The sequence below is a fragment of the Equus caballus genome, chromosome 15 (assembly GCF_041296265.1).
Source record: "Equus caballus isolate H_3958 breed thoroughbred chromosome 15, TB-T2T, whole genome shotgun sequence".
In the NCBI taxonomy this organism is placed as follows: Eukaryota; Metazoa; Chordata; class Mammalia; order Perissodactyla; family Equidae; genus Equus; species Equus caballus.
In genome coordinates, this window is record NC_091698.1 from 79270491 (window position 1) to 79293813 (window position 23323).

The window sequence follows — 23323 nt, forward strand, 5'->3', positions numbered from 1 at the left end:
TGGGATGATAAATATTTCTCCTAGGAACTGAAATTGCACAATAAAAAAAAGAAAAAAAGAGCAAAAGAATTCTGATTTTTTAAAACAAACAGATAAGATAAATTGGGATATATAACAACGAGCCGAGTGAAAGAAGTAAAAAGTCTCCTTTGCTTTTCTACACAAGATATAAGCTTTGGAAAGAAGGTGGTGGGAGGAGACAAAATGTAGTCATGAGAAAAAAGGCAAGCACAGAGGAGGCAGTCGATCAAAGGGTCTTATTCCCCCACACTTTTCTGATACCCACGTGCAGGACTTGGGAAAACATCCTGTGCATTATATTACATATGGCATGTGACGCCCCGTACTATATCCATAAAGGATAACGATGTTATATTATTTAAATACAAAAACATAATTCTCTATATGTATTATTTACTGATTTATCCCCGATTCCTCTCTTGGATTGTAGGCTCCATGTAGACGAGAACTGGGTATGTTTCGCCCTCAGAAGAGTAACAGTGCCTGGCACAAAGCAGGCCCTCTGTAACTGCTAGTTGAGTGAATGAATAAATGAATAACTAGCTACTCACTCACCACTTACTTCCCACTCCACATGAACTTCGAGTCACACTGTTGTTCTTTATCTCACGTGGGAGACGCAAGGTGTTTCTCCCTCCCCTCCCAGGCACATGCTCCCAGAGCACCACGTACCGAAGGGAAAGGAAGGAGCCAGTGGTGCTGTTTTTATTTCTATAGAATCTGCTGTGCTACTTGATACTGGAGGCAGCTCGTGTTGACAGAGGATGCCTCTTCATTGTGTTTCAACAACTGTGACTAGATGCTGACAACTCTCCATGCCATGGGAAATCAGGGAAGAGACTTCCTTCTCTCAGCTAGCCAGGGTTCACGTAGCCCTGCTTAGAGCATTGTATGCCAGCCCTAGCGTCCACATGGCTTTGGCTGCTTTAACCAGAAGTTCAGAAGAAAGTTGGTGGAAGGGCATAAAGTAAGAGTGCCTGTCGCTTCTCAATGTTAATTCAAGTACTATGCACCTCAGCTCCATAGCTGAATCCCAATCACATGGGCTGGCTCTATCCTACACCACAGCCAGCGGTAGAGTCAGGACATACTGCTACTGCCACAAGTTTCAGACTAAGTCCAACAAAAGAAAATTTGGACCAGTTTAATACAATGGATTAGGCTCATAAAAAACGAAAGCTTTGCAAAGCTTATTCTAGAAAGAGAACAGCATGCCTAATAATTAGGGAGATTTCTGGTTACACTGCCATATATCAACACAATATTATAAATTACCTATTTTATTACTTGTAAAATTGTCCAGTTTCTGAAGTAAAAATATATGGACCAAGTATCAAAGAAAGTATACTAAAGTATAGTAATTTACAAAGCACTAGAAGTTTTCTACAAACACATTTTCAAATTTAAGTCTTCAAATAAATGCCTAACAAAATTAGAACTGAAACTAAATTAGAGTGATTATGTAACTCTCCAGTTGCCAAAATCAGTATTTAAAAAGATACAGAATTAAAGAAAACTCACTAAGTATAAAAGACAAAATAAATGTGAACCTATTTATATCAGTATATTCTTCTGGAACAATAGCTTTGACTAGTGAGCGCTGGAGATGACTTACGTTTCTTCGAAACATAGTGTTTGCATGGCACAACCATCAGCAGTTATAACTCGAAGCATTTTTCAGCAAAGGAAGCCTTTACCATCCCTGCATGGAGCTAACTGAGCAAGCAAAGCTGCAGCTTTCTGGAACACAGGGAAACGCGAATTCTGCAAATCGGTTGTATCAGATGGGTTCCCACTCTATCCCTCCACCACGGAATGCAGGGATCTCTCCAGAAGAATGTACGCCTTCACGCAATGTCTTTTTTAAGAGCTCTAAATACAAAATTAATGTAAAACTCGAACCACTGAAACATGGAGTCCTTGTAAATCTCTTATGGCTACATTTTTACGATGTTTTTCTCCATTTTCCAACTTCTGATCACTTCCAAACCCCTCAAAGTCTGCTTGCTCAAGTCCCACTCGGCACTATCTCTCTTTCACTTGAAGCCAAATCTGGCATCAATGTTTTGTCTGCTCAGCAGGAGAGCAATTTCAACAATCTCCTGCTTTTTATAAGATCAGTTTATTCCTCCCAATATAATAATTAGTTTCAGATGAACCTGGTCACTGCTCCTCGGCTTGATTCCATTGTGGTATGAGCAAGGAGAGTAGGCACTTCCTGTTGCACCATTTTTTAGAGCAACGCATTTGGGTACCATCACAGGCCAGAACAGAACCTTCACAATTTACTTCTTTAAGACATAGCTGGGTTTTGATAACCTAGATTCTTAAAGAGATGGATTGAAATTATAATTTTGGGAATCTTTTCAGTTTACTTTTAAAAAGGTTCAGGTGAATTATTCCTCAATTTATGAAACTATAATAAGACATAGGGAACATAAATCCTATGAATATAACCAATACTGTTTATCACCGTAAACATACAGAGGTTGCAAACAGGAAACCAACAGTGTTATCTTAATATCTTACAACTTAAGTAGCTTTTAGGATATAAAAAATACTGATAGGTAAGAAAAAATACTGGCTTAGAGCTAAGGATATCAGAGGAATGACTCCGGAAAAATCTTTGCTGACAATGGTACAGAGAAAAATCAAGCAAGATAATTTTATAAGCCGAGTGATAGGAGGAGCTATATGAAGCATAATCAAATCTGGCAGAGCCTCGAGTTACATCAGAGAGGGTGCCACACTTCTCCTCCAGGTCTCCCAAGTACACCTAAAATCATTACCTCCTGCACATTTTGATTCATTAATTCAGTACCAGTAGTGGAATCACCTGAGTATTTTCACCCTCATAACCTTAGGTTATCCTGTTTGTAAATCCCAGCAACCCCTGAGCTGTGATTTCAGGGAGAAGTCACCTTGACGTATACACGCTTTGAGGCCTTAAATTCTGAGTACCTCTTAGTGTCTTAGAGTCTTTGCCCGTTTAAATAGAAAGCAACCTTCTCTCTGCTTATAGTGCAATAAATTACATGATTTCCTACAGTTTATCTTACCTTCACACGTACGGCCATCTGCAGAGATTGAGAAACCCTGCTCACAGACACAGTGAAAAGAACCATCTGTGTTGAGACACTCTCCATGAGGACCACAGACTCCAGGCTGTTCACATTCATTAGTATCTGAAATTGAAAAGAGTTCCAAAAGCTTGAAAAAAAAAATCTGTTGTCTTTTCATATGATATCAGACAGACACACAGTGAGCAAAAGCTATTGCAAAATGGTCAGACATTTATTTTGTGGCACAACTACACCATTTGTGCATACACCAGACCACATGACAAGTTGAATTGTCGTGACAGAGAAATGAGGTTGAATCATATGAAATAGCCAATGTTCAACCGTTTGCAACATACAAAAAAGGCCATTTCATGGGTTCAACCCAAAGGTAGCCTTTGTTTAGACATATTGAAGGCTTGAGGCATAGTGGAGTCTCTAAGAGAATAAACAACTCCTTTGCGAAATATTCTTCATCAGTGAGAACTCTGTGTTCTCCTCGGTCCTCTCCCACCGCTATGCACACAACTCTGTTGTAGCCTGCAGCATCTCGTCATGTCCATGCCTATCTATCTCCAGGATGCGAACTTCTTAAGAGTAAGGCTGAACATGTCTTATTTAAAAGGTTTGGTTCATAAATGGCACTTCGCAAATGTCTGCTGAATATATAAATGAAACAGATCCCAATCTATATTTCTTTGAAAATGGACAAAAGAAATAAAATGAAAGAAAAAGAAGGCATTTTAGGCTAGGGAACCTCTTATTATTTGTACAGCTTTGTGACGACAAAATTAGTGAATGAGGGTCAAGAGCTTAGCACAAGTTCCTAACACACAACTAAGGGTCAAAAAGTGGTAGCTACTGGGGCTGGCCCCGTGGCTGAGTGGTTAGGTTCGCGCGCTCCGCTGCAGGCGGCCCAGTGTTTCGTTGGTTCGAATCCTGGGCGCGGACATGGCACTGCTCATCAGACCACGCTGAGGCAGCGTCCCACATGCCACAACTAGAAGGACCCACAACGAAATATACAACTATGTACCGGGGGGCTTTGGGGAGAAAAAGGAGAAAAATAAAATCTTTAAAAAAAAAAAAAAAGTGGTAGCTACTATTATTAAGTCTCATGAACAAATCATGCTATAGTTAAAACTTGTGCTGACTATCTTATACTCTGCTTGTCCTCAATGAAGAGTGATTATGCTCCCCATGGCCAGGGTCATCATGCACGCCCAATGACTGATAACGCACAAGGTGTTTGGCATAAGTGAAATGTTTTTTCAAACCAATCCTAATTATGTTGGCTAACAGTGCTCAAGTTGACAACATAAGGGATCCTGGAGAATAGTTCACCTATTCACACTGGTACTGACACATGCAACTGCCTACTTGCACTGCGTTTTAATTGTTTTACTCACCTGTGTCCCTCATTACACTGATTGCTCCTTGAGGAGAACTGCAAATTTTGACTGAGTCCTCAACTCCTAGTACAGCACATTAATAGTATATTAGTAATGTTTGGCCACCACCAAATTTCACAGCTACGTTCCTTCTCTACTAAATGAACAGTGGTTGGTTAAGGTTCTCTTAGTTAATTGGGATCATAAAAACTATCCTTCGTACCATCCAGGCAGTAGCCCTACTAAGGTCATTTTCCTGTCTTCCTCAAGTCTCCTAGGCTCTCCTTTATCTCTTACTAAAGAGGTCCTCAACTGATCCTCTTAGAAGTCCATCTTTAGTTAAAAACATTTACTGAATGCCTCCTATGAGCAGGTTGAATAGGATGGGTCCCCTGCCACTATGAAGTCCACAATATAAAAAGGGAGGCAAGAGCCAACATGAATAACTGCAAAGCTTAACGGGAACATGAAAAAGGCACAGAGTACAAGCCCTTCCTAGCGACCTCTAGAACACGCTCAGCCATCAGCCCTGCAGTTCTCCTCTCTATAAAGTCACCCCTCTCCCTGCATCCAGGAACTCCTGGGGCTTTTCTTTTTGCCTTGTTGATCTCATTGTACAACAAGAATTCTGGCAATATCACTGATGTATCCATCTCTGTATACTAATCCTGAGCTCTTTACCCTTCCATCTGGGTATAATTCAGACTTCTAGCAGGAACTACTCATATTTTCTTAACAATTCTCCTATTCTTGTTATTGTTATTCATTTTAAAATATTTCAAGGAAAGGCAATGAATCATTTTCTACTTGACTATTTCTCAATATGATTTCACTCTGTGAAATTCTTCACTTCTTTTATAAAATCTCTGATATCTTCTATGTTTGTTCTCTACCTACTGATAATACCTTAGATTGGTCATCTTTTTTTTAACTCTGACCGTCTCTTAGCCTTTAGTTCCATTCTTTCTTTCCAAACTGCTGCCTAGAGTTAGCTCTACCTGGGCAATAAGGTGCCATAAGGTTCCACGGGCCTGGAGATCAAGCCCAAGGTCTACATCCATCTTGCGGAGTCCTAGAGGTTAACCAAGACCTCCTTCTTATTTTATCCTATGCCTCAATGTGGCCCTTTAAAAGCTGCCAGCTTTGCAACCTGGCATAGGGAATGATGTGCATAAAGTTCCTGCTTTAAGAGAAGTCATTGATTAACAAATAATTGTCTAAAAAGTTTGATGACAGGAACTGAAGACGAATTCCCAGACTTTTTTCCAGGAAACCACTAAGAAAGAACAACATGAATATCTGGAACTAGAGAAACATATGCATTCAATTTGGGTTGTACTTACTGAGGCATTTCTAAACTATGCTGCTAGTAACTCAGCTGAAAGCCAGACTATATTTAAGTTGGGTTTCTTTCATGGGTCCGAGATTCCACAGAAATTCACAATCTGGCATGTGTAAGTCAAAATGTGAAACTAAAGTGTATTCTGAATCTCAAATGTAGGCTGCCACATTCCTAAAGAGATTATTAACATGGAATTTCCATGCTGTCTGTATATCACCGTTAATTTTCCTGGGGGAAAAGACTCTTAGACTTCCAATTGAAAATGTCTTACTGAATATGGAACCATCTTCAAATTATTAGGTAAGGTTTAAAGTTTAAGCCTGTCACACACTGTTATTCAAATATGTCCCACGGTTATGAGCATTGTCATGAATTTTCAGTATTAAAACAAACCCTGAAATCTATGCCTATGTACAGAATGCTGCCATGATCATGGGATTAGACAGAAGTAAGCTACTAACTTCAGGCAGAGTGAGAGATCACAAGGCTGCCTCCAGTGACACAGCAAAAAGACATGACTCAAAACAAGTTGAGTGTACATGCCATTATATACAGCCCCTAATCCGAGAAGGCGCATGATAAAGCAAATTCTTAGATAATATTCTTTCTTTTTATTTTTAAGATTGGCACCTGAGCTAACAACTCCTGCCAATCTTTTTTTTTGTCCCTGCTTTTTCTCCCCAAATCCCCCCAGTACCCAGTTGTATATTTTAGTTGTGGGTCCTTCTAGTTGTGGCATGTGGGACACCGCCTCAACGTGGCCTGACAAGCAGTGCCATGCCGCATCCAGGATCGAACCAGCGAAACCCTGGGCCACCTAAGTGGAGTGCGGGAACTTATCCACTCAGCCACGGGGCCAGCCCCAATAATATTCTTTAAACAGTACTAAAACCTGTCTCAGGAATGTTTATCATTCATTCAGAATTAAGTTTTCAAGCAGATATTAATTTATTCTGGAAAACAGGAATCACTAATGGGATAGAGAAGGAAGTCAATTTAATAATGATTTATAGTCAATATACATGTTTGGAGCAGTCACATATTTGAGTTGATACCAAATCATAAATTTAATGAGTTGAGAGAAGATAGTAGCACAATTAATGAATCATATGACTAAATTAGTTCCTTGTGACTTAACTCTAGAAGTTTATAAAATCTGCAATATGAAATCATGGTCTATTTATACAAGACGTGGTTTTGCCTCTATTCAGTCAAAAAGTTGTGACAAGAGAGGAACTAGAAAAGAAAATATTGCTTTAAGTCCAAATGTCTGAAATAAAAACAGGATTCAGGTGGGTTTTTCTAGGCGTCCCTTGGCATTTTTATATAAATCAAGATTCATTTTGTTAAGATGTAAAAGTCCCAAAATGGAAATATTCTCACAAATTTATAATTCAAATGTTTCTCTTATACTGCATTAAATCCAAGCGCATTTGATTTCTGCATCAGAATTCACCTTAATGTGTTCTGATGGCAACTAAATATATGATATGAAATGAGGTACACTGCAGTATATTGAAATCTCCAGATCAGTAAGGGAATTAATTTTAAAAGGTCTTGAGGCAAAGGCCCTCAGTGACATAGAGTGGGGTGTGGCTAATGATGTGGATATAGGATGTCATATTATCCCAGTACCGCACCTTAGAGAGTAGACACCATCTTCCCTTTCAAGAATACAGTAACATGGGACACATGAGAGGAGACATAATTGATGACAATCCAGAATTAAAAGTCATACATGTCCAGTAGCAGGAGATAAAGAAAAACAACTCCCCAAATCCTTTATTTATATGCACTCTGGGATACACTACAGAGTTCCATAATGGTGGAGGAACAATAAGAAAAAAATATTTACCCAGGTATCAGAAATAAATAAGTGTAAAGGTAAATATAAGTGTGAGTTTTCAATTGAGAAAATAGGCATGGATTTATTAAGACTAATCAATATAGGCAAACTTGCGGGGCAGCCAGGTGTAGCTAAAAATGTTGACACGAAGGATCTGGACAATCTGATTTTTGAGTCCCAGCATCAACAATAACTCAATGTGTTACACTGGGAAAAAACACAACCTCACTGTCTTCTTTCTTTTGGCTATAAATGCAATGATAATTGGTTTGGCAACACAGGTAAGAGTAGTGGGAAAAGATCATGGGTTCAGAGCTCAGCTCTATTGCTTATTAGGGAGAAGCAAGCTAATTAACTTCTCTGAGCCTCATTCCTCGTTCACAAAATAGGTGTAAGAAAAGCTACCTCCTAAATGCTCTACAAATTAAATGAGGCACCTACAGTAATCAGCACACAGTAGGTATTCCATTAAAGCTGCTGTTGTGATTGGTGCCGTGTTCTTATTAGTACCCTGTGTTCACTGTACCGCTGTTTGAGAGAGTCAATGTGATGGCACTTTGAAAAATATAAAATCCTGTCCTCTATAATTTTGATCAAATTAATGAGGTTTTCGAGGAAGAGAAATAGCTGGATACTGGATAAAACAGGGATCAGGAAAAGGACAGACAAATATCAGCTGTGGGACAAAATGAAATATGCCCATAAAGGATATAAAAAAGCTAGAATTTAGAATCAAATACCAAGGTTGGCCCATGGAAGGAACAGTAAAGTACCAGAGAAGCATGCAAAGCCAGGACACAGTTCCAAAACGCGTAAGTTTCAGTTAACACGGTTCAGGGTAAAGCAAGAACTTCCTGTATTTGCTGTAGACCCAAGAAAGATATTTTAATAATATGAATTGCCATAGCTCATTCACATATAAAGTGGTAAAACCACAGACTATCATCAGGAAGCATCAAGGAACTGAATAACTATGTAAATTCTGACAGAAAAAAAAGAGAGAATTACCTTGACATCCTTTGTTGTCATTTAGCTGGAATCCATCTGGACACGTACAATCGTATGACCCTTCAGTATTAATGCAGTCACCTCCCTGGCAAACACTATTGTCCTCCAAGCATTCGTTAATATCTACGAGTCAATGTAAAAAATTTAAAAGACGAAATAACCTACATTACGGAAATTAACCATTTTCCTATTTACACACAAAAATCACATAAATGAACATTATTTTATATCTCTCATAAGACATAATTTTAAATGGATGATACCTTTTAACTTTCAGAGTTTTTTAAAAACGAAACGTTGTGAAAGGATTTTAGCTTTGAATAATGTATAAACTGAAGCTTTAATATCAAATGAAATTAATTGGAAGAGGAAAAGTCAAAATTCTATAACAAACAATAATTTACTTGGTTATGTTCTCGAGGACGATAGAGAATGAAAATATTCTTTACATATGTATTGTTAAGAATATCTTGAGCATCTGTTTATATAAGATCCTCTATTACACATTATTGGAAAAATTTAAAAGTATTGGCATGGTCCCTGCCCCTAAAGAGAAATGATTGTTCAAAAAAACCAAATTCTATGAATAAAAATAAACATATAAAATATCAAATTGCTTTAAAAGTCTCAAAAAATTTACTTGTCAAAACAATAGTATCGACTTCAGGTGTCAGATGAATTTAGAGTAGAGATATCACTAAGGTCAAAGGTGGCTTCATGCAACAGAAGGAATTTACTTGGAGTCTTGACAGCAGGGTGGAACGTGAAGGAGGGGCAGGAAGAGGAGCTTCTGGCAGGAGAGGGAACGTCAAGATCAAAAGCCTCCTTGAAGTCACTGACTCAGTAGCTATCACAAACAGGTTTGATGTCGCCTGGATTTTTTCATGTATCTATTTATAGCATATGTGCAACTAAACATGGTTTACATAACCAATAACGAGTTTTGACGGTGAGCATGTGAGGCTATTAATGACGCCCTCCCTGCGTGAATGCCAGGCGGATCTCTCACGAGGGCTGTTTATTACCACAGTTACTCCTGGTCAGGGCTCATTATTTCTAACACACTCCATGAGTCCTTCTTCTGTTGTCTGTGCAGGGTTTAAATTGTTAGCATTGAAGAAAGCTAAGACATAAAACCTTGTTTTCTCAGAATTTATATTGTGGCATTTCTTGCAAATAATTATGATTGCTGCTAAAACATATGAGAAGCTCCAGGAACAAGTGAACATGGAGACTATTGTAGTCTCTCTTATTCTCTTTGCTGTTTGGTTAAAATATGGGGACACCAAAGTAATTTTTCCTCATAGAATCCAATCGACCAATTAACTGGCTTCTGAACCATTCATGGGATAACTAAAAGGGAAATAAGAAAGTACCTTATAATTTCTTTGCAGCAAAAGAAAAAGAAATTATGATATTCACCCAGATTTAAAATGTTTCTGACTGCGACTCTAAAATGTAAAACATACCTGATGTGACTTTGTCACAACTAAAGCAGGTTATCACTTTTTCTTCTGTTTATCTAACTTCACTGAAGTAAAATTTACACACAATAAATGCAGCTAATTTTAAGAAACCAGTTCAACGACTTTTGACAAATGAAGATATGTCCTTGTGACGACAATCACAATCAAGGTATAGGCATTTCTTTAGCAATTTATATCTGTTGGGATCCACTGTTGGATTCTTAAGTCATTGCAAATGCAATCATTTTAAGGAAAAGATGAGATATCTTTGTAAGAATGTCATCCTGTAGTGATAAACATAAAGCTTGGTGATGTTTTCCTTTGACTCTTTTTTCCACTCTGACCTTAAGATCTCCATTCCTATTAACTCCACGCATTGGGAGTGATAATTGCTGTGAAAAAGACAGTAAAGGAACCACAACGCACAATTAAGATAATAGAATGGAGGAATAAGTGTCTCCTATGAAATTTGAGTATGCCATCAAACGTTTTATTCACGAGTTAACTGACACTTGGTATATCAAGATTTCTTAAAGTGGAACTAAGGTTAATTGAGAATAGGCTTTCAAATACGAATTCCGTGAAAATAGTTCTTAAGCCCCAACTCTCTGCTAATTTCATGATTTTGAATAGTGATTGTGCCAAATGGGGATAAATTCTAGTCTACTGTTGTTTATGAATCTTTTCCATAAAAGACATACTAAATAAATAAACTGGACCGACCATCACCAAAAAAATAAAGGTCTCTTTTGTTTGTCTTTTACCAAAACCAAAAGGTTTCCTTGTGCCTCTGTTTCTGGCTGCTTCTGCTCAGCACAGCATTTTTGAGATTCATCCAAAATCTGTTTTTGTGTTGTTGTGTGTATCAATAGCTCTCTTCTCTTTATTGCCAAGTAGCATTCTATTGTATGAAGGTACCACATTTGTTCACCTATTCACCTTTTGATGAGTATTTGGATTGTTTACAGTTTGGCTACTACGAATAAAGTTTTGATAAACATTCATGTGTAAGTCTTTGTGTGAACATATGCTTTCATTTTCCTTGAGTAAATACCTAGGGATAGAATGGCTGGGTCATATTGTAGGTTTAACTTTTGAAGAAATTGTTTTCTAAAGTGGCTGTACCATTTCACATCCCCACAGGCAGGGTACGAGAGTTCTAATTGTTCCACATTGATTCTAACAGCTCCAGAGCTATCCTAATGGGGGTTGAGTGGGACAATCCTTTTTACCTTTCTGTGCTCTGTAGGAAACTGAGATAACGAAGTGAGAAAAGGCCTATTTGAGCATTAAGGTTAAGTGAAAAATCTCAATTCCAAAATGATCAAGGAGAATCCTGAGAATATGAATTTCAGCAACAAGAGAAGCACTCCATTATCTAAATGTTTGCCTCAGTATAATTAGTTTTGCTCACACCACTTTAAAGTAACTTGCTTGTCATTCATTTTCAAAAATTTAAGAGGAATAACGTATGTGAGGAAAAAGCAGCATTATTTTAAGTGTTTATAAATAACTGTATAGATTTTAAAACTCAGTGCATTACATTGAAGTCTGGCTCAGTTTAAAATTTTTTTGCAAGACCCTGATCTGTCGTCAAAAGCAAAAACAGAGTAGGTTGAACATTGAGAGAGCCCAACCTGGGACTGCCCTGCACCATCACCCGGAGTGGTGGGAAAGGTAGATTCCTACGAGGAGCTGGGTAACAGGCTTTAAGGAAGGCGTCAGTCAGTCTTGGTCACCTCTCCACTGAGAATGCATTTGTCAATGTCACCAACGATCTCCACCTTGCTAAATCCCCTGGTCAATTCTTAGTCCTCATCTTACCAAGCAGCAATGATTGACACAGTTCAACACTCCCTCCTCTTTTAAATACTTTCTTTTCTTGGATTCTGGTTTCCTTCCTTCGCCCTTGCCACTTTCGCTCAATTCCCTTTGCTTACTCCTAGGCACCTCCTCACTTCTAAAGAGGAACCAAGATTCAGTCTTTGAACCTCTTCTCTCTTCTAGCTCATCCAATTTCCTGGCTGCAAACACTGTCTATATGCTGACAACTCCTAGCTCAGAACATCCCCCCTGTATTACAAATGCATGGGCCCAACTGCCTTTCAGAAATCTTCATTTGGATACTCATTATTGGCATCACAAATTTAAAGTACCCAATTTGGGCTCCTAAGGTCTTCTATAAAGCCCACCTCAGGACCTTTGCATCTGCTATGCCTTTGAACAGAATGCTCTTCCCATAAATAATCAAACGCCATCATCTCAGGGAAGCCTCTGCTTGGCTCTTTAAGATCACCACCCTCCCTCCCTTGGCACCCTCCAGTAGACCTCACTTTATTTTTCTCTGTAACATTTATTGCCATTTAACAAACTACATATTTTACTTATTTATCATGTTTATTGGTATCTCCCTCACTAAAATGTAAGCCCCACAAGAGCAGGAATTTTTGTCTGTTTGGTTTACTGCTGTATATCCTGTATCTAAAACAGCACCTGGCACATAATTTGCACTCAAATATTTGTTGAACAAATGCACAATGAATAAGTGAATGATTCTAACTCGGAAAGAAATGTCAGAAGGAAAGATATACTAGCTCGTTCTCCCACTTTTTTTTGATTTGGTCCACAAAGAAATGACCGAGAGAGAAGGGCCCCAGGAAGACAGTAAATCACGAATGTTCTTAGCCTTTGCAGGGGAGTAGCACGGAGCAACTAGAGCAAGGGGCTGGGGAAGGTGCATGGAAGTGGGGATTGTGCCTGAAAGGGGAACAAGTCAGAGGCAGGGCCTCTGAAAGCTGAGATGCCAAGACCTCTAATACCCAGGACAAGAGAGGCCACCCATCATCACAGACCAAGTGGCTACTGAGCATGCTGGAGTAAGAAGCACACAGAAATTAGCACAATATTTGAGATTCTGACTCTAGGAGAAGGCTGGCAGGACTGTAGGATAACAGAATAAGAAACTAATGTCTTTGCCAGAGTTATTAGAGGAAAATTACACATGTAAATATAAAAGCCAACAAGAAAGATGGCTCTTCCTCCCACAGCTGTGAGAGGCATGTGACCAGTCACAGCTCAGTTAGTTACAACTAAATAGCACTGAGGAGGGTCGGAAACAGGACTAGTTGGGAATTAGCAGGCTGAAGTGCTAATATAGTTTCAAAGGGAGCTCTGAATTGGTTGAGTGGACTCCAGTCCTATTTATAACCCAGAAAATGAGGGAAATTAGCCCTGACTTTAAGAGTAATGGGCCTGATTATATACTCCCAAAGAAGCTTTCTTACGGAACATATATATTAATAATGACAAGTAAGTTAACTAAAAAGTTTTTCTTTGGCTTTTCGCGGAGTGGATATTTTTAGAATAAAAATCTTGGACTTCTGAGGAGATAATTACACATTAAAACAGCCAAAATAGAGGAACATGCCTTCAAACGAGGACCCACTACCCAAGACTTACTCAACGGCCTGGTTACCCAGGAATTAGGGCAGAAGAGATGCTGGTGCTCAGTTTAGGTTTTCAGGGCCTTACTTTGTTCCTTGCCATCTACTTACTTCTTTTTATTAATTAATTATTGCAGTGACATTGGTTTATAACGCTATGTAAATTTCAGGTGCACATCATTATATTTTGATTTCTATGTAGATTACATCATGTTAATCACCCAAACACTAATTACAATCCATCACAACACATGTGCCTAATCACCCCTTTCACCCTCCTCCTTCCCGTCTTCCCCTCTGATAACCACCAATCCAATCTGTTTCTATGTGTCTGTCACTGTTTTTGTCTTCTACTTATGAGTGAGATCATATGGTATTTGACTTTCTCCCTATGAGGATTTCACTTATAATAATACCCTCAAAGGTCCATTTGTGTTGTCACAAATGGCCAGATTTCATTGTTTTTTACTGCAGAGCAGTATTCCATTGGGTATATATATCTTCTTTATCCATTTGTCCCTTGATAGGCACCTAGGTTGTTTCCAAGTCTTGGCTATTGTGAACATAGGGGTGCATGTATCTTTATGCATTCGTGTTTTCACGTTCTTTGCATAAACACTCAGGAGTGGAATAGCTGGATAATACGGCAATTCTATTCTTAATTTTTTGAGGAATCTCCATACTGTTTTCCATAGTGGCTGCACCAGGTTGCACTCCCACCAGCAGTGTACGAGGGTTCCCTTCTCTCCACACCCTCTCCAATGCTTGTTGTTTCCTGTTTTGTTAATTATAGCCATTCTGACTGGAGTGAAGTGACATCTCATTATAGTTTTGATTTGTATTTCCCTGACAGTTAACGATGTTGAACATATTTTCATGTGCCTGTTGGCCCTCTGGATATCTTCTTTGGAGAAATGTCTGTTCAGATCTTTTGTCCATCTTTTAATTTAGTTGTTAGGTTTTTTTGTTGTTGAGATGAATGAGTTCTTTGTATATTTTGGATAGTAACCCGTTATCAGATAGATGGTTCACAAATATCTTCTCCCAGTTGTTAGGCTGTCTTCTCGATTTGTTGATGGTCTCCTTTGCTATGCAGAAGCTCTTTAGTTTGACATAGTCCCATTTGTTTATTTTTTCTATCGTTTCCCTTGCCCAGTCAAACATAGTACTTGAAAATATGCTGCTAAGACTGATGTCAAAGAGTGTAGCGCCTATGTTTTCTTCTAGGAGTTTCATGGTTTCAGGTCTTACATTCAAATATTTAATCCATTTTGAGCAAATTTTTGTGCATGGTGTAAGATAATGGTCTACCTTCATTCTTTTGCAAGTGGCTGTCCAGTTTTCCCAACACCATTTATTGAAGAAACTTTCCTTTCTCCACTGTATGGTTTTGGTTCCCTTGTCAAAAATGAGTTCTCCATAGATGTGTGGGTTTATTTCTGGGCTCTTCATTCTGTTCCACGGATCTGTGTGTTCGTTTTTGTGTCAGTACCATGCTGTTTTAGTTACGATAGCTTTGCAGTCTATTTTGAAATCAGGGCATGTGATACCTCCAGCTTTGTTCTTTTTTCTCAGGATTCCTTTAGCTATTCAGGGTCTTTTGCTGTTCCATATAAATTTTAGAATTCTTTGTTCTATTTGTGTGAAAAATGTCAGAACTTTGATAGAGATTGCACTGAATCTGTAGATTGCTTTAGGAAGTAAGGACATTTTAACGATGTTAATTCATCCAATCCAAGAGCACGGAATACCTTTTCATTTCTTTGTGTCTTCTTCAATTTCTTTCAACAATATTTTATAGTTTTTAGTGTACATATCTTTTCCCTCTTTGGCTAAGTTTATTCTTGGGCATTTTACTCTTTTTGTTGCAGTTGTAAATGGGATTGTATTCTTAATTTCTCTTTCTCCTACTTCGTTGTTAGTGTAAAAAAAGGCAATTGATTTTTGTATGTTGATTTTGTACCCTGCTACTTTACCATATTCATTTACTATTCCTAAAAGTTTTTTAGTGGATTCCTTAGGGTTTTCTACATACAAAATCATGTCATCTGCAAACAGTGACAGTTTCACTACTTCCTTTCCAATTTGAATCTCTTTTATTTCTTTTTCTTGCCTGATTGCTCTGGCTAGGACTTCCAATACTATGTTAAATAAGAGTGGTGACAGTGGGCATCCTTGTCTGGTTCCTGTTCTTAGAGGGATAGCTTTCAGTTTTTCTCCATTGAGAATGATATTAGCTGTGGGTTTGTCATATTATTATGTTGAGACACTTTCCTTCTATACCTGTTTTATTCAGAGTTTTTATCATAAATGGATGCTGTATCTTGTCACATGCTTTTTCTGCATCTATTAAGATGATCATATGGTTTTTATTCTTCATTTTGTTAATGTGGTGTATCACATTGATTGATTTGCAGATGTTGAACCATCCCTGCATCCCTGGAATGAAACCCACTTGATCATGATGTATGATCTTTTTAATGTATTGTTGTATTCGATTTGCTAGTATTTTGTTGAGAATTTTTGCATTGATGTTTATCAGCGATATTAGCCTGTAATTTTATTTTTTGTGATGTCCTTGGTCTGATTTTGGTATCAGGGTAATGTTGGCTTCATAGAATGAGTTATGAAGCTTCTCCTCCTCTTCAATTTTTTGGAAGAGATTGAGAAGGATAGGTATTAAGTCTTCAAACTTTGAATGTTTGGTAGAATTCACCAGGTAAGCCATCTGGTCCTGCACTTTTACTTTTTTCAGAGGTTTTTGTTTTGATCTCCTTACTGGTGACTGGTCTATTCAAATTCTCCATTTCTTCTTGATTCAGTTTTGCAAGGTTGCATGTTTCTAAGAATTTATCCATTTCTTCCTGATTACCCAATTTGTTGGTGTATAGCTTTTCACAGTATTCTTTTATAATCTTTTGTATTTCTGAGGTGTCTGTTTTAATTTCTCCTCTTTTATTTATTTTATTTATTTGAGCATTCTTTTTTCTTGGTGAGTCTAGCTAAAGGTCTGTCAATTTTGTTTATCTTTTCAAAGAACCAGCTCTTGGTTTCAGTGATTCTTTCCATTGCATTTTTAGTCTCTATTTCTGCTCCAATTTTTATTATTTCCTTCCTTTACTGACTTTGGGCTTTGTTTGTCCTTCTTTTTACAGTTCCTTTAGGTGTATTGTTAGATTGTTTATTTGAGATTTTTCTTATTTGTTGAGGTAGGCCTATATTTCTATAAACTTCCCTCTTAGAACTGCTTTTGCTGTATCCCATGGATTTTGGCATGCTGTATTTTCATTTTCATTTGTCTCTAGGTATTTTTTGATTTCTCCTTTGATTTCTTCAATGACCCCCTTGTTGTTCAGCAGTCTTTTGTTTACTCTCCACATATTTGTGGCTTTTCTGATTTTCTTCCTGTAGTTGATTTCTAGTTTCATACCTTTGTGGTCAGAAAAGATGCTTGGTATTATTTCAATCTCCTTAAATGTCTTGAAACTTGTTTTGTGGCTTAATATGTGATTAGTCCTAGAGAACGTTCCATGCGCATTTAAAAAGAATATATATTCTGTGGTTTTTGGATAGAATGGTCTGTATATATCTACTAAGTCCATCTGGTCTAATGTGTTGTTTAAGGCCTGTGTTTCTTTATTGATCTTCTGTTTGGATGATCTATCCACTATTGTAAATGGAGTATTAAATCTCCTACTATTATTGTGTTACTGTCTATTTCTCCTTTTATGGCTGTTAATAATTGCTTTATATATTTAGGTGCCCCTATGTTGGGTGCATAGAAATTTACAAGCGTTATATCCTCTTGTTGGGTTGTTCCCTTTATCATTATGTAGTGACCTTCTTTGTCTCTTGTTACAGTTTTCGATTTAAAGTATATTTTCTCTGATGTAAGTATTGCTACCCCAGCTTTCTTTTCATTGAGATTTGCATGGAGTATCTTTTTCTATCCTTTCACTTTCAGTTTGTGAGTATCTTTAGGTCTGAAGTGTGTCTCCTGTATGCAGCATATATATGGGTCTTGTTTCTTTATCCAATAGGCCACCCTATGCTTTATGATTGGAACATTTAGTTCACTGGTATTTAACGTAGCTATTGATAAGTATGCACTTACTGCCATTTTGTTACTTTTTTCCCAGGTGTTTTAGTACTTCTTCTCTGTTCCTTTCTTCTTCTCTTGCTCTCTTCCCTTGGGGTTTGATGGATTTCTTTAGTGTTATGTTTAGGTTCCTTTCTGTTAATTACTTGTGTATTTATTATAGGTTTCTGGTTTGTGATTACCATGATGTTTATATATAATAACCTACATACATAGCAATCTATACTGAGTTGATGGTCTTTTTAACTTCTTTCTAAAAGCTCTACTCTTTTACTCCCCTCCTCCCACATTTTATGTTTTTGATATTACATCTAACCTCTTATTTTGTGTGTGTGTCCATTACCCTCTTATCATTGAAATATCTAATTTTAGTACTTTTGCCTTTTGACCTTCATATTATCTTCATAGGTAGTTGATCTGCTCCCTTTACTGTATCTTTGGCTTTCCCAGTGATTTTATCGCCTTTTTTTTTTTGATAATTTTCTTGTTCCTATTTGTGGTCTTCTCTTTCCCACTTAAATAAGTCCCTTCAGCATCTCTTGTAAAACTGGTTTCTTGGTGATCAACTCCTTTAGTTTTTGCTTCTCTGGGAAACTCTATCTCTCCTTCCATTCTGACTGATAACCTTGCCAGGTAGACTGTTCTTGGCTGTAGGTTTTTCCCTTTCAGCACATGAAATATATTGTGCCACTCCCTTCTAGCTTATAAGATTTCTGCTGAGAAGTCAGCTGATAGCCTTATGGGGTTTCCTTTGTATGTCACTTGTTGCCTTTCTCTTGAAGCTTTTAGGAGTCTCTCTTTATATTTAATTTTGGACATTTTAATTGTAATGTGTCTTGGTGTGGGCCTCTTTGAGTTTATCTTTTCTGGTGCTCTCTGTGCTTCCTGTACCTGGATGTCTGTTTCCTTCCTTAGGTTTAGAAAGTTTTCAGGTATTATTTCTTCAAATAGATTCTCTATCCGTTTGTCTCTCTTCTCCTTCTGGCACACCTGTAACATGAATGTTAGTGCTCTTGATATCCCAGAGTTCCCATAGACTGTTCTCTTTTAATTCTTTCTTTTATTTGTTCAGCTTGGGTGATTTCCTCTAGTCTTTCATCCAGCTTCGCTGATCTATTCTTCTGCTATTGAGTCCCTCTAGTGAATTTTTCATTTCCAGTATCATATTCTTCATTTCTGATTGGTTCTCTTCTATATTTTCCAATTCTTTCTTGACATTTTGAGTTCACCCAAGATCAGTTAACATCCTTAAGACTTTTTGTTTGAAGTTTTTGTCAGGTAGATTGTTTATTTATGTTTCATTTAGTTCTTTTCCTGGGGTTTTGTCCTGTTCCTATACTTGGAATGTATTCCTTTGCCTCCTCATTTTGCTTCTTTCTCTGTGCTTCTATGTATGTATTAGGTGGCCAACTACATCTCCTGATCTTGACGAGGTGGCTTTATGTAAGAGATGCCTTAAGAGGCCCAGCAGTATGCTTCCCTCTCAGCAGCAGTTCCAAATGTTCCAGGAGTGACCCCTGTGTGGGCTACATGTGTCCTTCTGTTGTGGCAGCATTGCTCTGGCTGCAGGTGCCCTGGGAGGCTAGGCTGAGTCCCTGGCTGGCTAGTTGTAATGCTCACCTGTGTGTGGCTGCTATGGACCCTTCAGTCACTTTACTGGGGTTGGGGAGGCCCAGCACAGTTGGCTGCAAGGTCTAATAGCACATTCCTGTTGCAGTTTTTCTGTTAAGGGAGTAGGCCCCCAGTATGGGCGGCTGCTAGGCCCAGGGGCTTCCAATTGCTGCAGGCCTCTGGATTGTCAGCTTTCTCAGGATTACAGTTGAGTGCGGCTGGCCCTACACACAAGAGTACCCAATTGCTTCAGGTTTTGGAAGGTGGTGCCAATCCCCATTGTGGCTGTTTGAGAAGCACAAGTCTTCTGCAGTTGACAAGCCCCATGGCTCACATGTCCACACAGTGTCAACACAGTCCTGGTCTGTGTGCATGTCCTGACCCCCTGAAGTGGGTCCAGTCGCCCCACTGCAGAGGCCCCACACACTCCACCCGCTCCTTGTGCATGGCCTGTTCTGGAGAGGTGGAACCACTAGCCTGCCTGCAGGGACCCCACAAGTTGCCTGAGGGCTTGCAATTGGGTGGGGCCAGTTACTAGGGTGGGGTGCCTACCCTGGCTGAGCTGGATTAAATCGGTGCTCTAGTGGGTGACGTAGACCCTGGGCTAACAGCCAGTGGAAGAACTCCAGTGGCGTCTGCCAGCATCTGTGTCAGCATACCTGTACCAGGTCACAATAATGGCAGCCACCAATGTCTCAGTCCCTGGAGAGGTCTCACCTCTCACTGAGATGTGCCCAGAGCTTATCAGGTCACTCTCTTTTCAAGAAAGGACTATGCACCTTTCTTTCTGGTGATTTTAGGTTGCTTTCCAAAATCGGTGAATTTTGCACAGGACTTTAAGAGTCAGCTTTTTTCCACTTATGTCTGATAGCTTTGCTAGGAGTATTCCCTGTTATAGTTAATAGCCAACAAAAGCCAGATGTTATGACGCTTGTCTCAGCTGTGCTGAGTCCGAAGGACACTTATAGCAGTAATGCTCCACCACTCAGGTTCTCCCCTCCTCCAGGAAAGGCTACGTACCCTAGGATTGTTCTCGGCTGACTGTGAAGCTCTGCCACTCATGAAGGTGGCTATTTTTCTCTCTAGAAAGGAATTTCTGCTTCTTTCACCTCAGTTAGGACTGTCCCTTGTTGCAGGCGTTCTTTTTATCCAGTTTTGAGTTCTCTCTCAGGGGTAACTATTCCAAGAATAGCTGTAAATTGGTTGTGTCCACGGGAGGAGGTGAGTTCAGAGTCTGCCTAAGCTGCCATCTTGACACCAACCTCCTACTTACTTCTAAGAACAGGTTCTTCCACGACTTGCTCCCCAAAACACGACTGTGTCTCCCACTTGGAATGCCACCATGTTGAATCATTAACCTTCACTCATATGTTATAGAATTCCCCAAAGAAGACTTTTCAGACAATCAGATTTCATTATTTCCATTTATCACTTATTTGACCATTTGCATATTCTTTAATAGGTATATTGATTACAAGTTTTCACTGGTGTTTTTAACCCTTTAGAAAATATTACCACCTTAGGATAAAATCCTAGAAGATTATTTACTGATTCAATGATAATATACATTTTAAAGCCTCTGAAACTGGCCAAATTGCCCTCCAGAAGGGTTGTGACTGCTTGTGCCAAGTTCTCTGGTCAGAAAAGCAGGATGCTATAAAGCACACTGGTTCTTTCCCAACCTACTGGGACTGACAAGTGAAAAAGTATCTGGGGCCATTGAAATACATGCCACAAAACCACTCACTAAAAAGTTCATCCACTTCTTTCAAAGGTAGGCCTCAGAGACTAACTCTCCATGTGAGTCACAACCCTGCCATGTTCACATTTCTGGTTTCACAACTGACAGGGTCTAAATGCAGCAAATCAGCAGATGAGCTAGAAAAAACCTGTTACTTGGGTGGACACTGAACACAGAGAATTCACAAGTTACAGGCTGGTGACAGACTGGCTCAGCAGCTCCGACCACCTCAGAGAGGTTCTGAGCCACGGCAGGTAGAGAAAGTGGTTAATGACCACACAGTGCTGTACATGTGGGATATCTTTTAGAAATATTTTATGCAAAAAGCTCAAAATTGAGTTATAGTTTGGCTCTTAAAAACTTTCCAGTTATCTAGAAAATTAACTTGTATTTACTTATTTGGAACATTTGGAGGCTAGTCCTGCATAAATAAGGTGTTATAGTTCAGAACTATACACCCAGGATAACCCATCTACAACTGAGAAAAGTTAAACTGACTCTTTACTCATTTGGCTGGTATAATTCTTCTAAAAAACAGCTCCGAGCAGTACAAGAAAAACCCGGATTCTACTCACTTCTTTGTGTTATTTGTGTGACCATGCGGAAAGTATTTTGTAGGGACCTAATGTCCTCAACTGTGAAGTCAAAAGGTTGAGCTCAAGGACAAAGGTCGGGATGATGTCCAGATTTCCCTCTGATTCTAGAATGTTAGGATTCTGAAATCAAGAGCAATTCTCACCTTCACAATGGTCCCCAAGGGCGGATGCTCTGTAACCTTGGTCACAAACACAGCGGAAGGAGCCCTCTGTATTCCTGCACTGCCCATTAGAGCAGAGATGATGGTGTTGGCATTCATCGATGTCTATGAGCAAGAGAGTAAAAAGACACTATAGAAGTGGTGCTTTAAAAATATTATTAATCATTCATGTAACGGAGGTTTATAAACTATCCGGTTTACAATAATTTAGATTTTTTACTATGTGAATTAAACTGACCTCTAGTAAAAGGTCATTAATCTCCCAGTAGCAAAAATCCAGATGAACTTAAAATTTTAACCAATGAGCTAAGAATCTGTATGTATTAATCACACTCACTGCTCACTGGTGAGTAGCCAATACTTTGCTGTAATCTATAAATCTCAACTAAGCTTCTTGGATTTCTTTTATAGGTTTAACTCTAAGACTCAACTTAGGCCTGTAATAGTCTAAAGTAGGGGTCAGCCAACTACAGCCCACTGCTTATTGTTGTAAGTAAAGTTTTACTGGAAAACAGCACCACATATTCATACTATCTGGCCCTTGACAGAAGTTTACTGTCCCTGACCTAAAATGTCATGGCTCAAATTCCTTCATTTATTTTTTATTAATTTACCCTTCCGCCCCCTAGTAATCTGGCTTCCATTCTATCTCTCTCAATAACAATGATTTTTCTGGCCAAATGTAAAGTCCCTTCTCCCATCTCAGTCCGTGTGAAATTTAGATTGCCACTGAATCTCTTTCTAGACTCACATATGTTCAGCTTAGAGATGATTCATTCTGTAACCACAATCCTGAGCTGAGGCTCACACACACACATGCATCAGACCCACACATAAAAGGCACAATAATATAATGCATGTATCCAATTATTTTATTTTCATCATTGGATTTTAAGTTTCCTGAAGGCAGGGACTATGTCTATCACATCCTTTATTACTCCTTAGGCAACCTAGTGTTTTACAATTAGCAGGCATTCAATTCATGTTGTTTGTTGACAGATTTGTTCATAACATCTGAGTAGTTTTATTTACTTCTGGCAACATGAGTCTATAAAAGTTAACACAAACACCAGTTTTCACAGGGCCCCTGCACCATGCTCTCCTCTCCTCTGCTCACAGCATCATTTTGATTATCATAGCATTTGGCACTTAACATTGGTTTGTCCCTATTGATAATCTGGTGGGTGGTTCTGCATGTATTTGACTTATCTTTGGTAGCGACATCACAGGCTCTTCGAGAAAAAGGACTACGAATATGATAGCCTTATTATATTATGTGGAGACCTCTTATTATACATTCATTTGTAGTTTTCTATGCAGGTAGGCATTTGCTAAATGCTTAGCTAACTAAGGTCAGGAAAACTAAAGTATAAAAACTTAGAGGGACCTGTAAAATGTAGAACAAATTACTCAATTTATCTATATTATGTGAATGTACCTGTGTGTGTTCTATCATTTTCCATGGCTAGATTAGGTATTTAATAAGTTTCTATGTTCCAGAAAGGAATAACTGGGGAAGGTTATGATAATGTTGGTAGA

General features: G+C 38.6%; 1 protein-coding gene across 29 annotated transcripts in view; it reads right to left on the reverse strand.

Annotated features, from left to right (window-relative positions):
• LTBP1 (latent transforming growth factor beta binding protein 1) overlaps window positions 1-23323 on the reverse strand; it is a 382661-nt gene that overhangs the window by 71870 nt on the left and 287468 nt on the right. For all 29 annotated transcript variants that reach the window (XM_070236510.1, XM_070236508.1, XM_070236507.1 and 26 more), the window contains 3 exons: window positions 21767-21889; window positions 8668-8790; window positions 3081-3206 (listed from right to left, as the gene is read on the reverse strand). In XM_070236510.1, the coding sequence (XP_070092611.1) occupies window positions 3081-3206; window positions 8668-8790; window positions 21767-21889 (372 nt within the window). The remainder of the gene's footprint in view (window positions 1-3080; window positions 3207-8667; window positions 8791-21766; window positions 21890-23323) is intronic.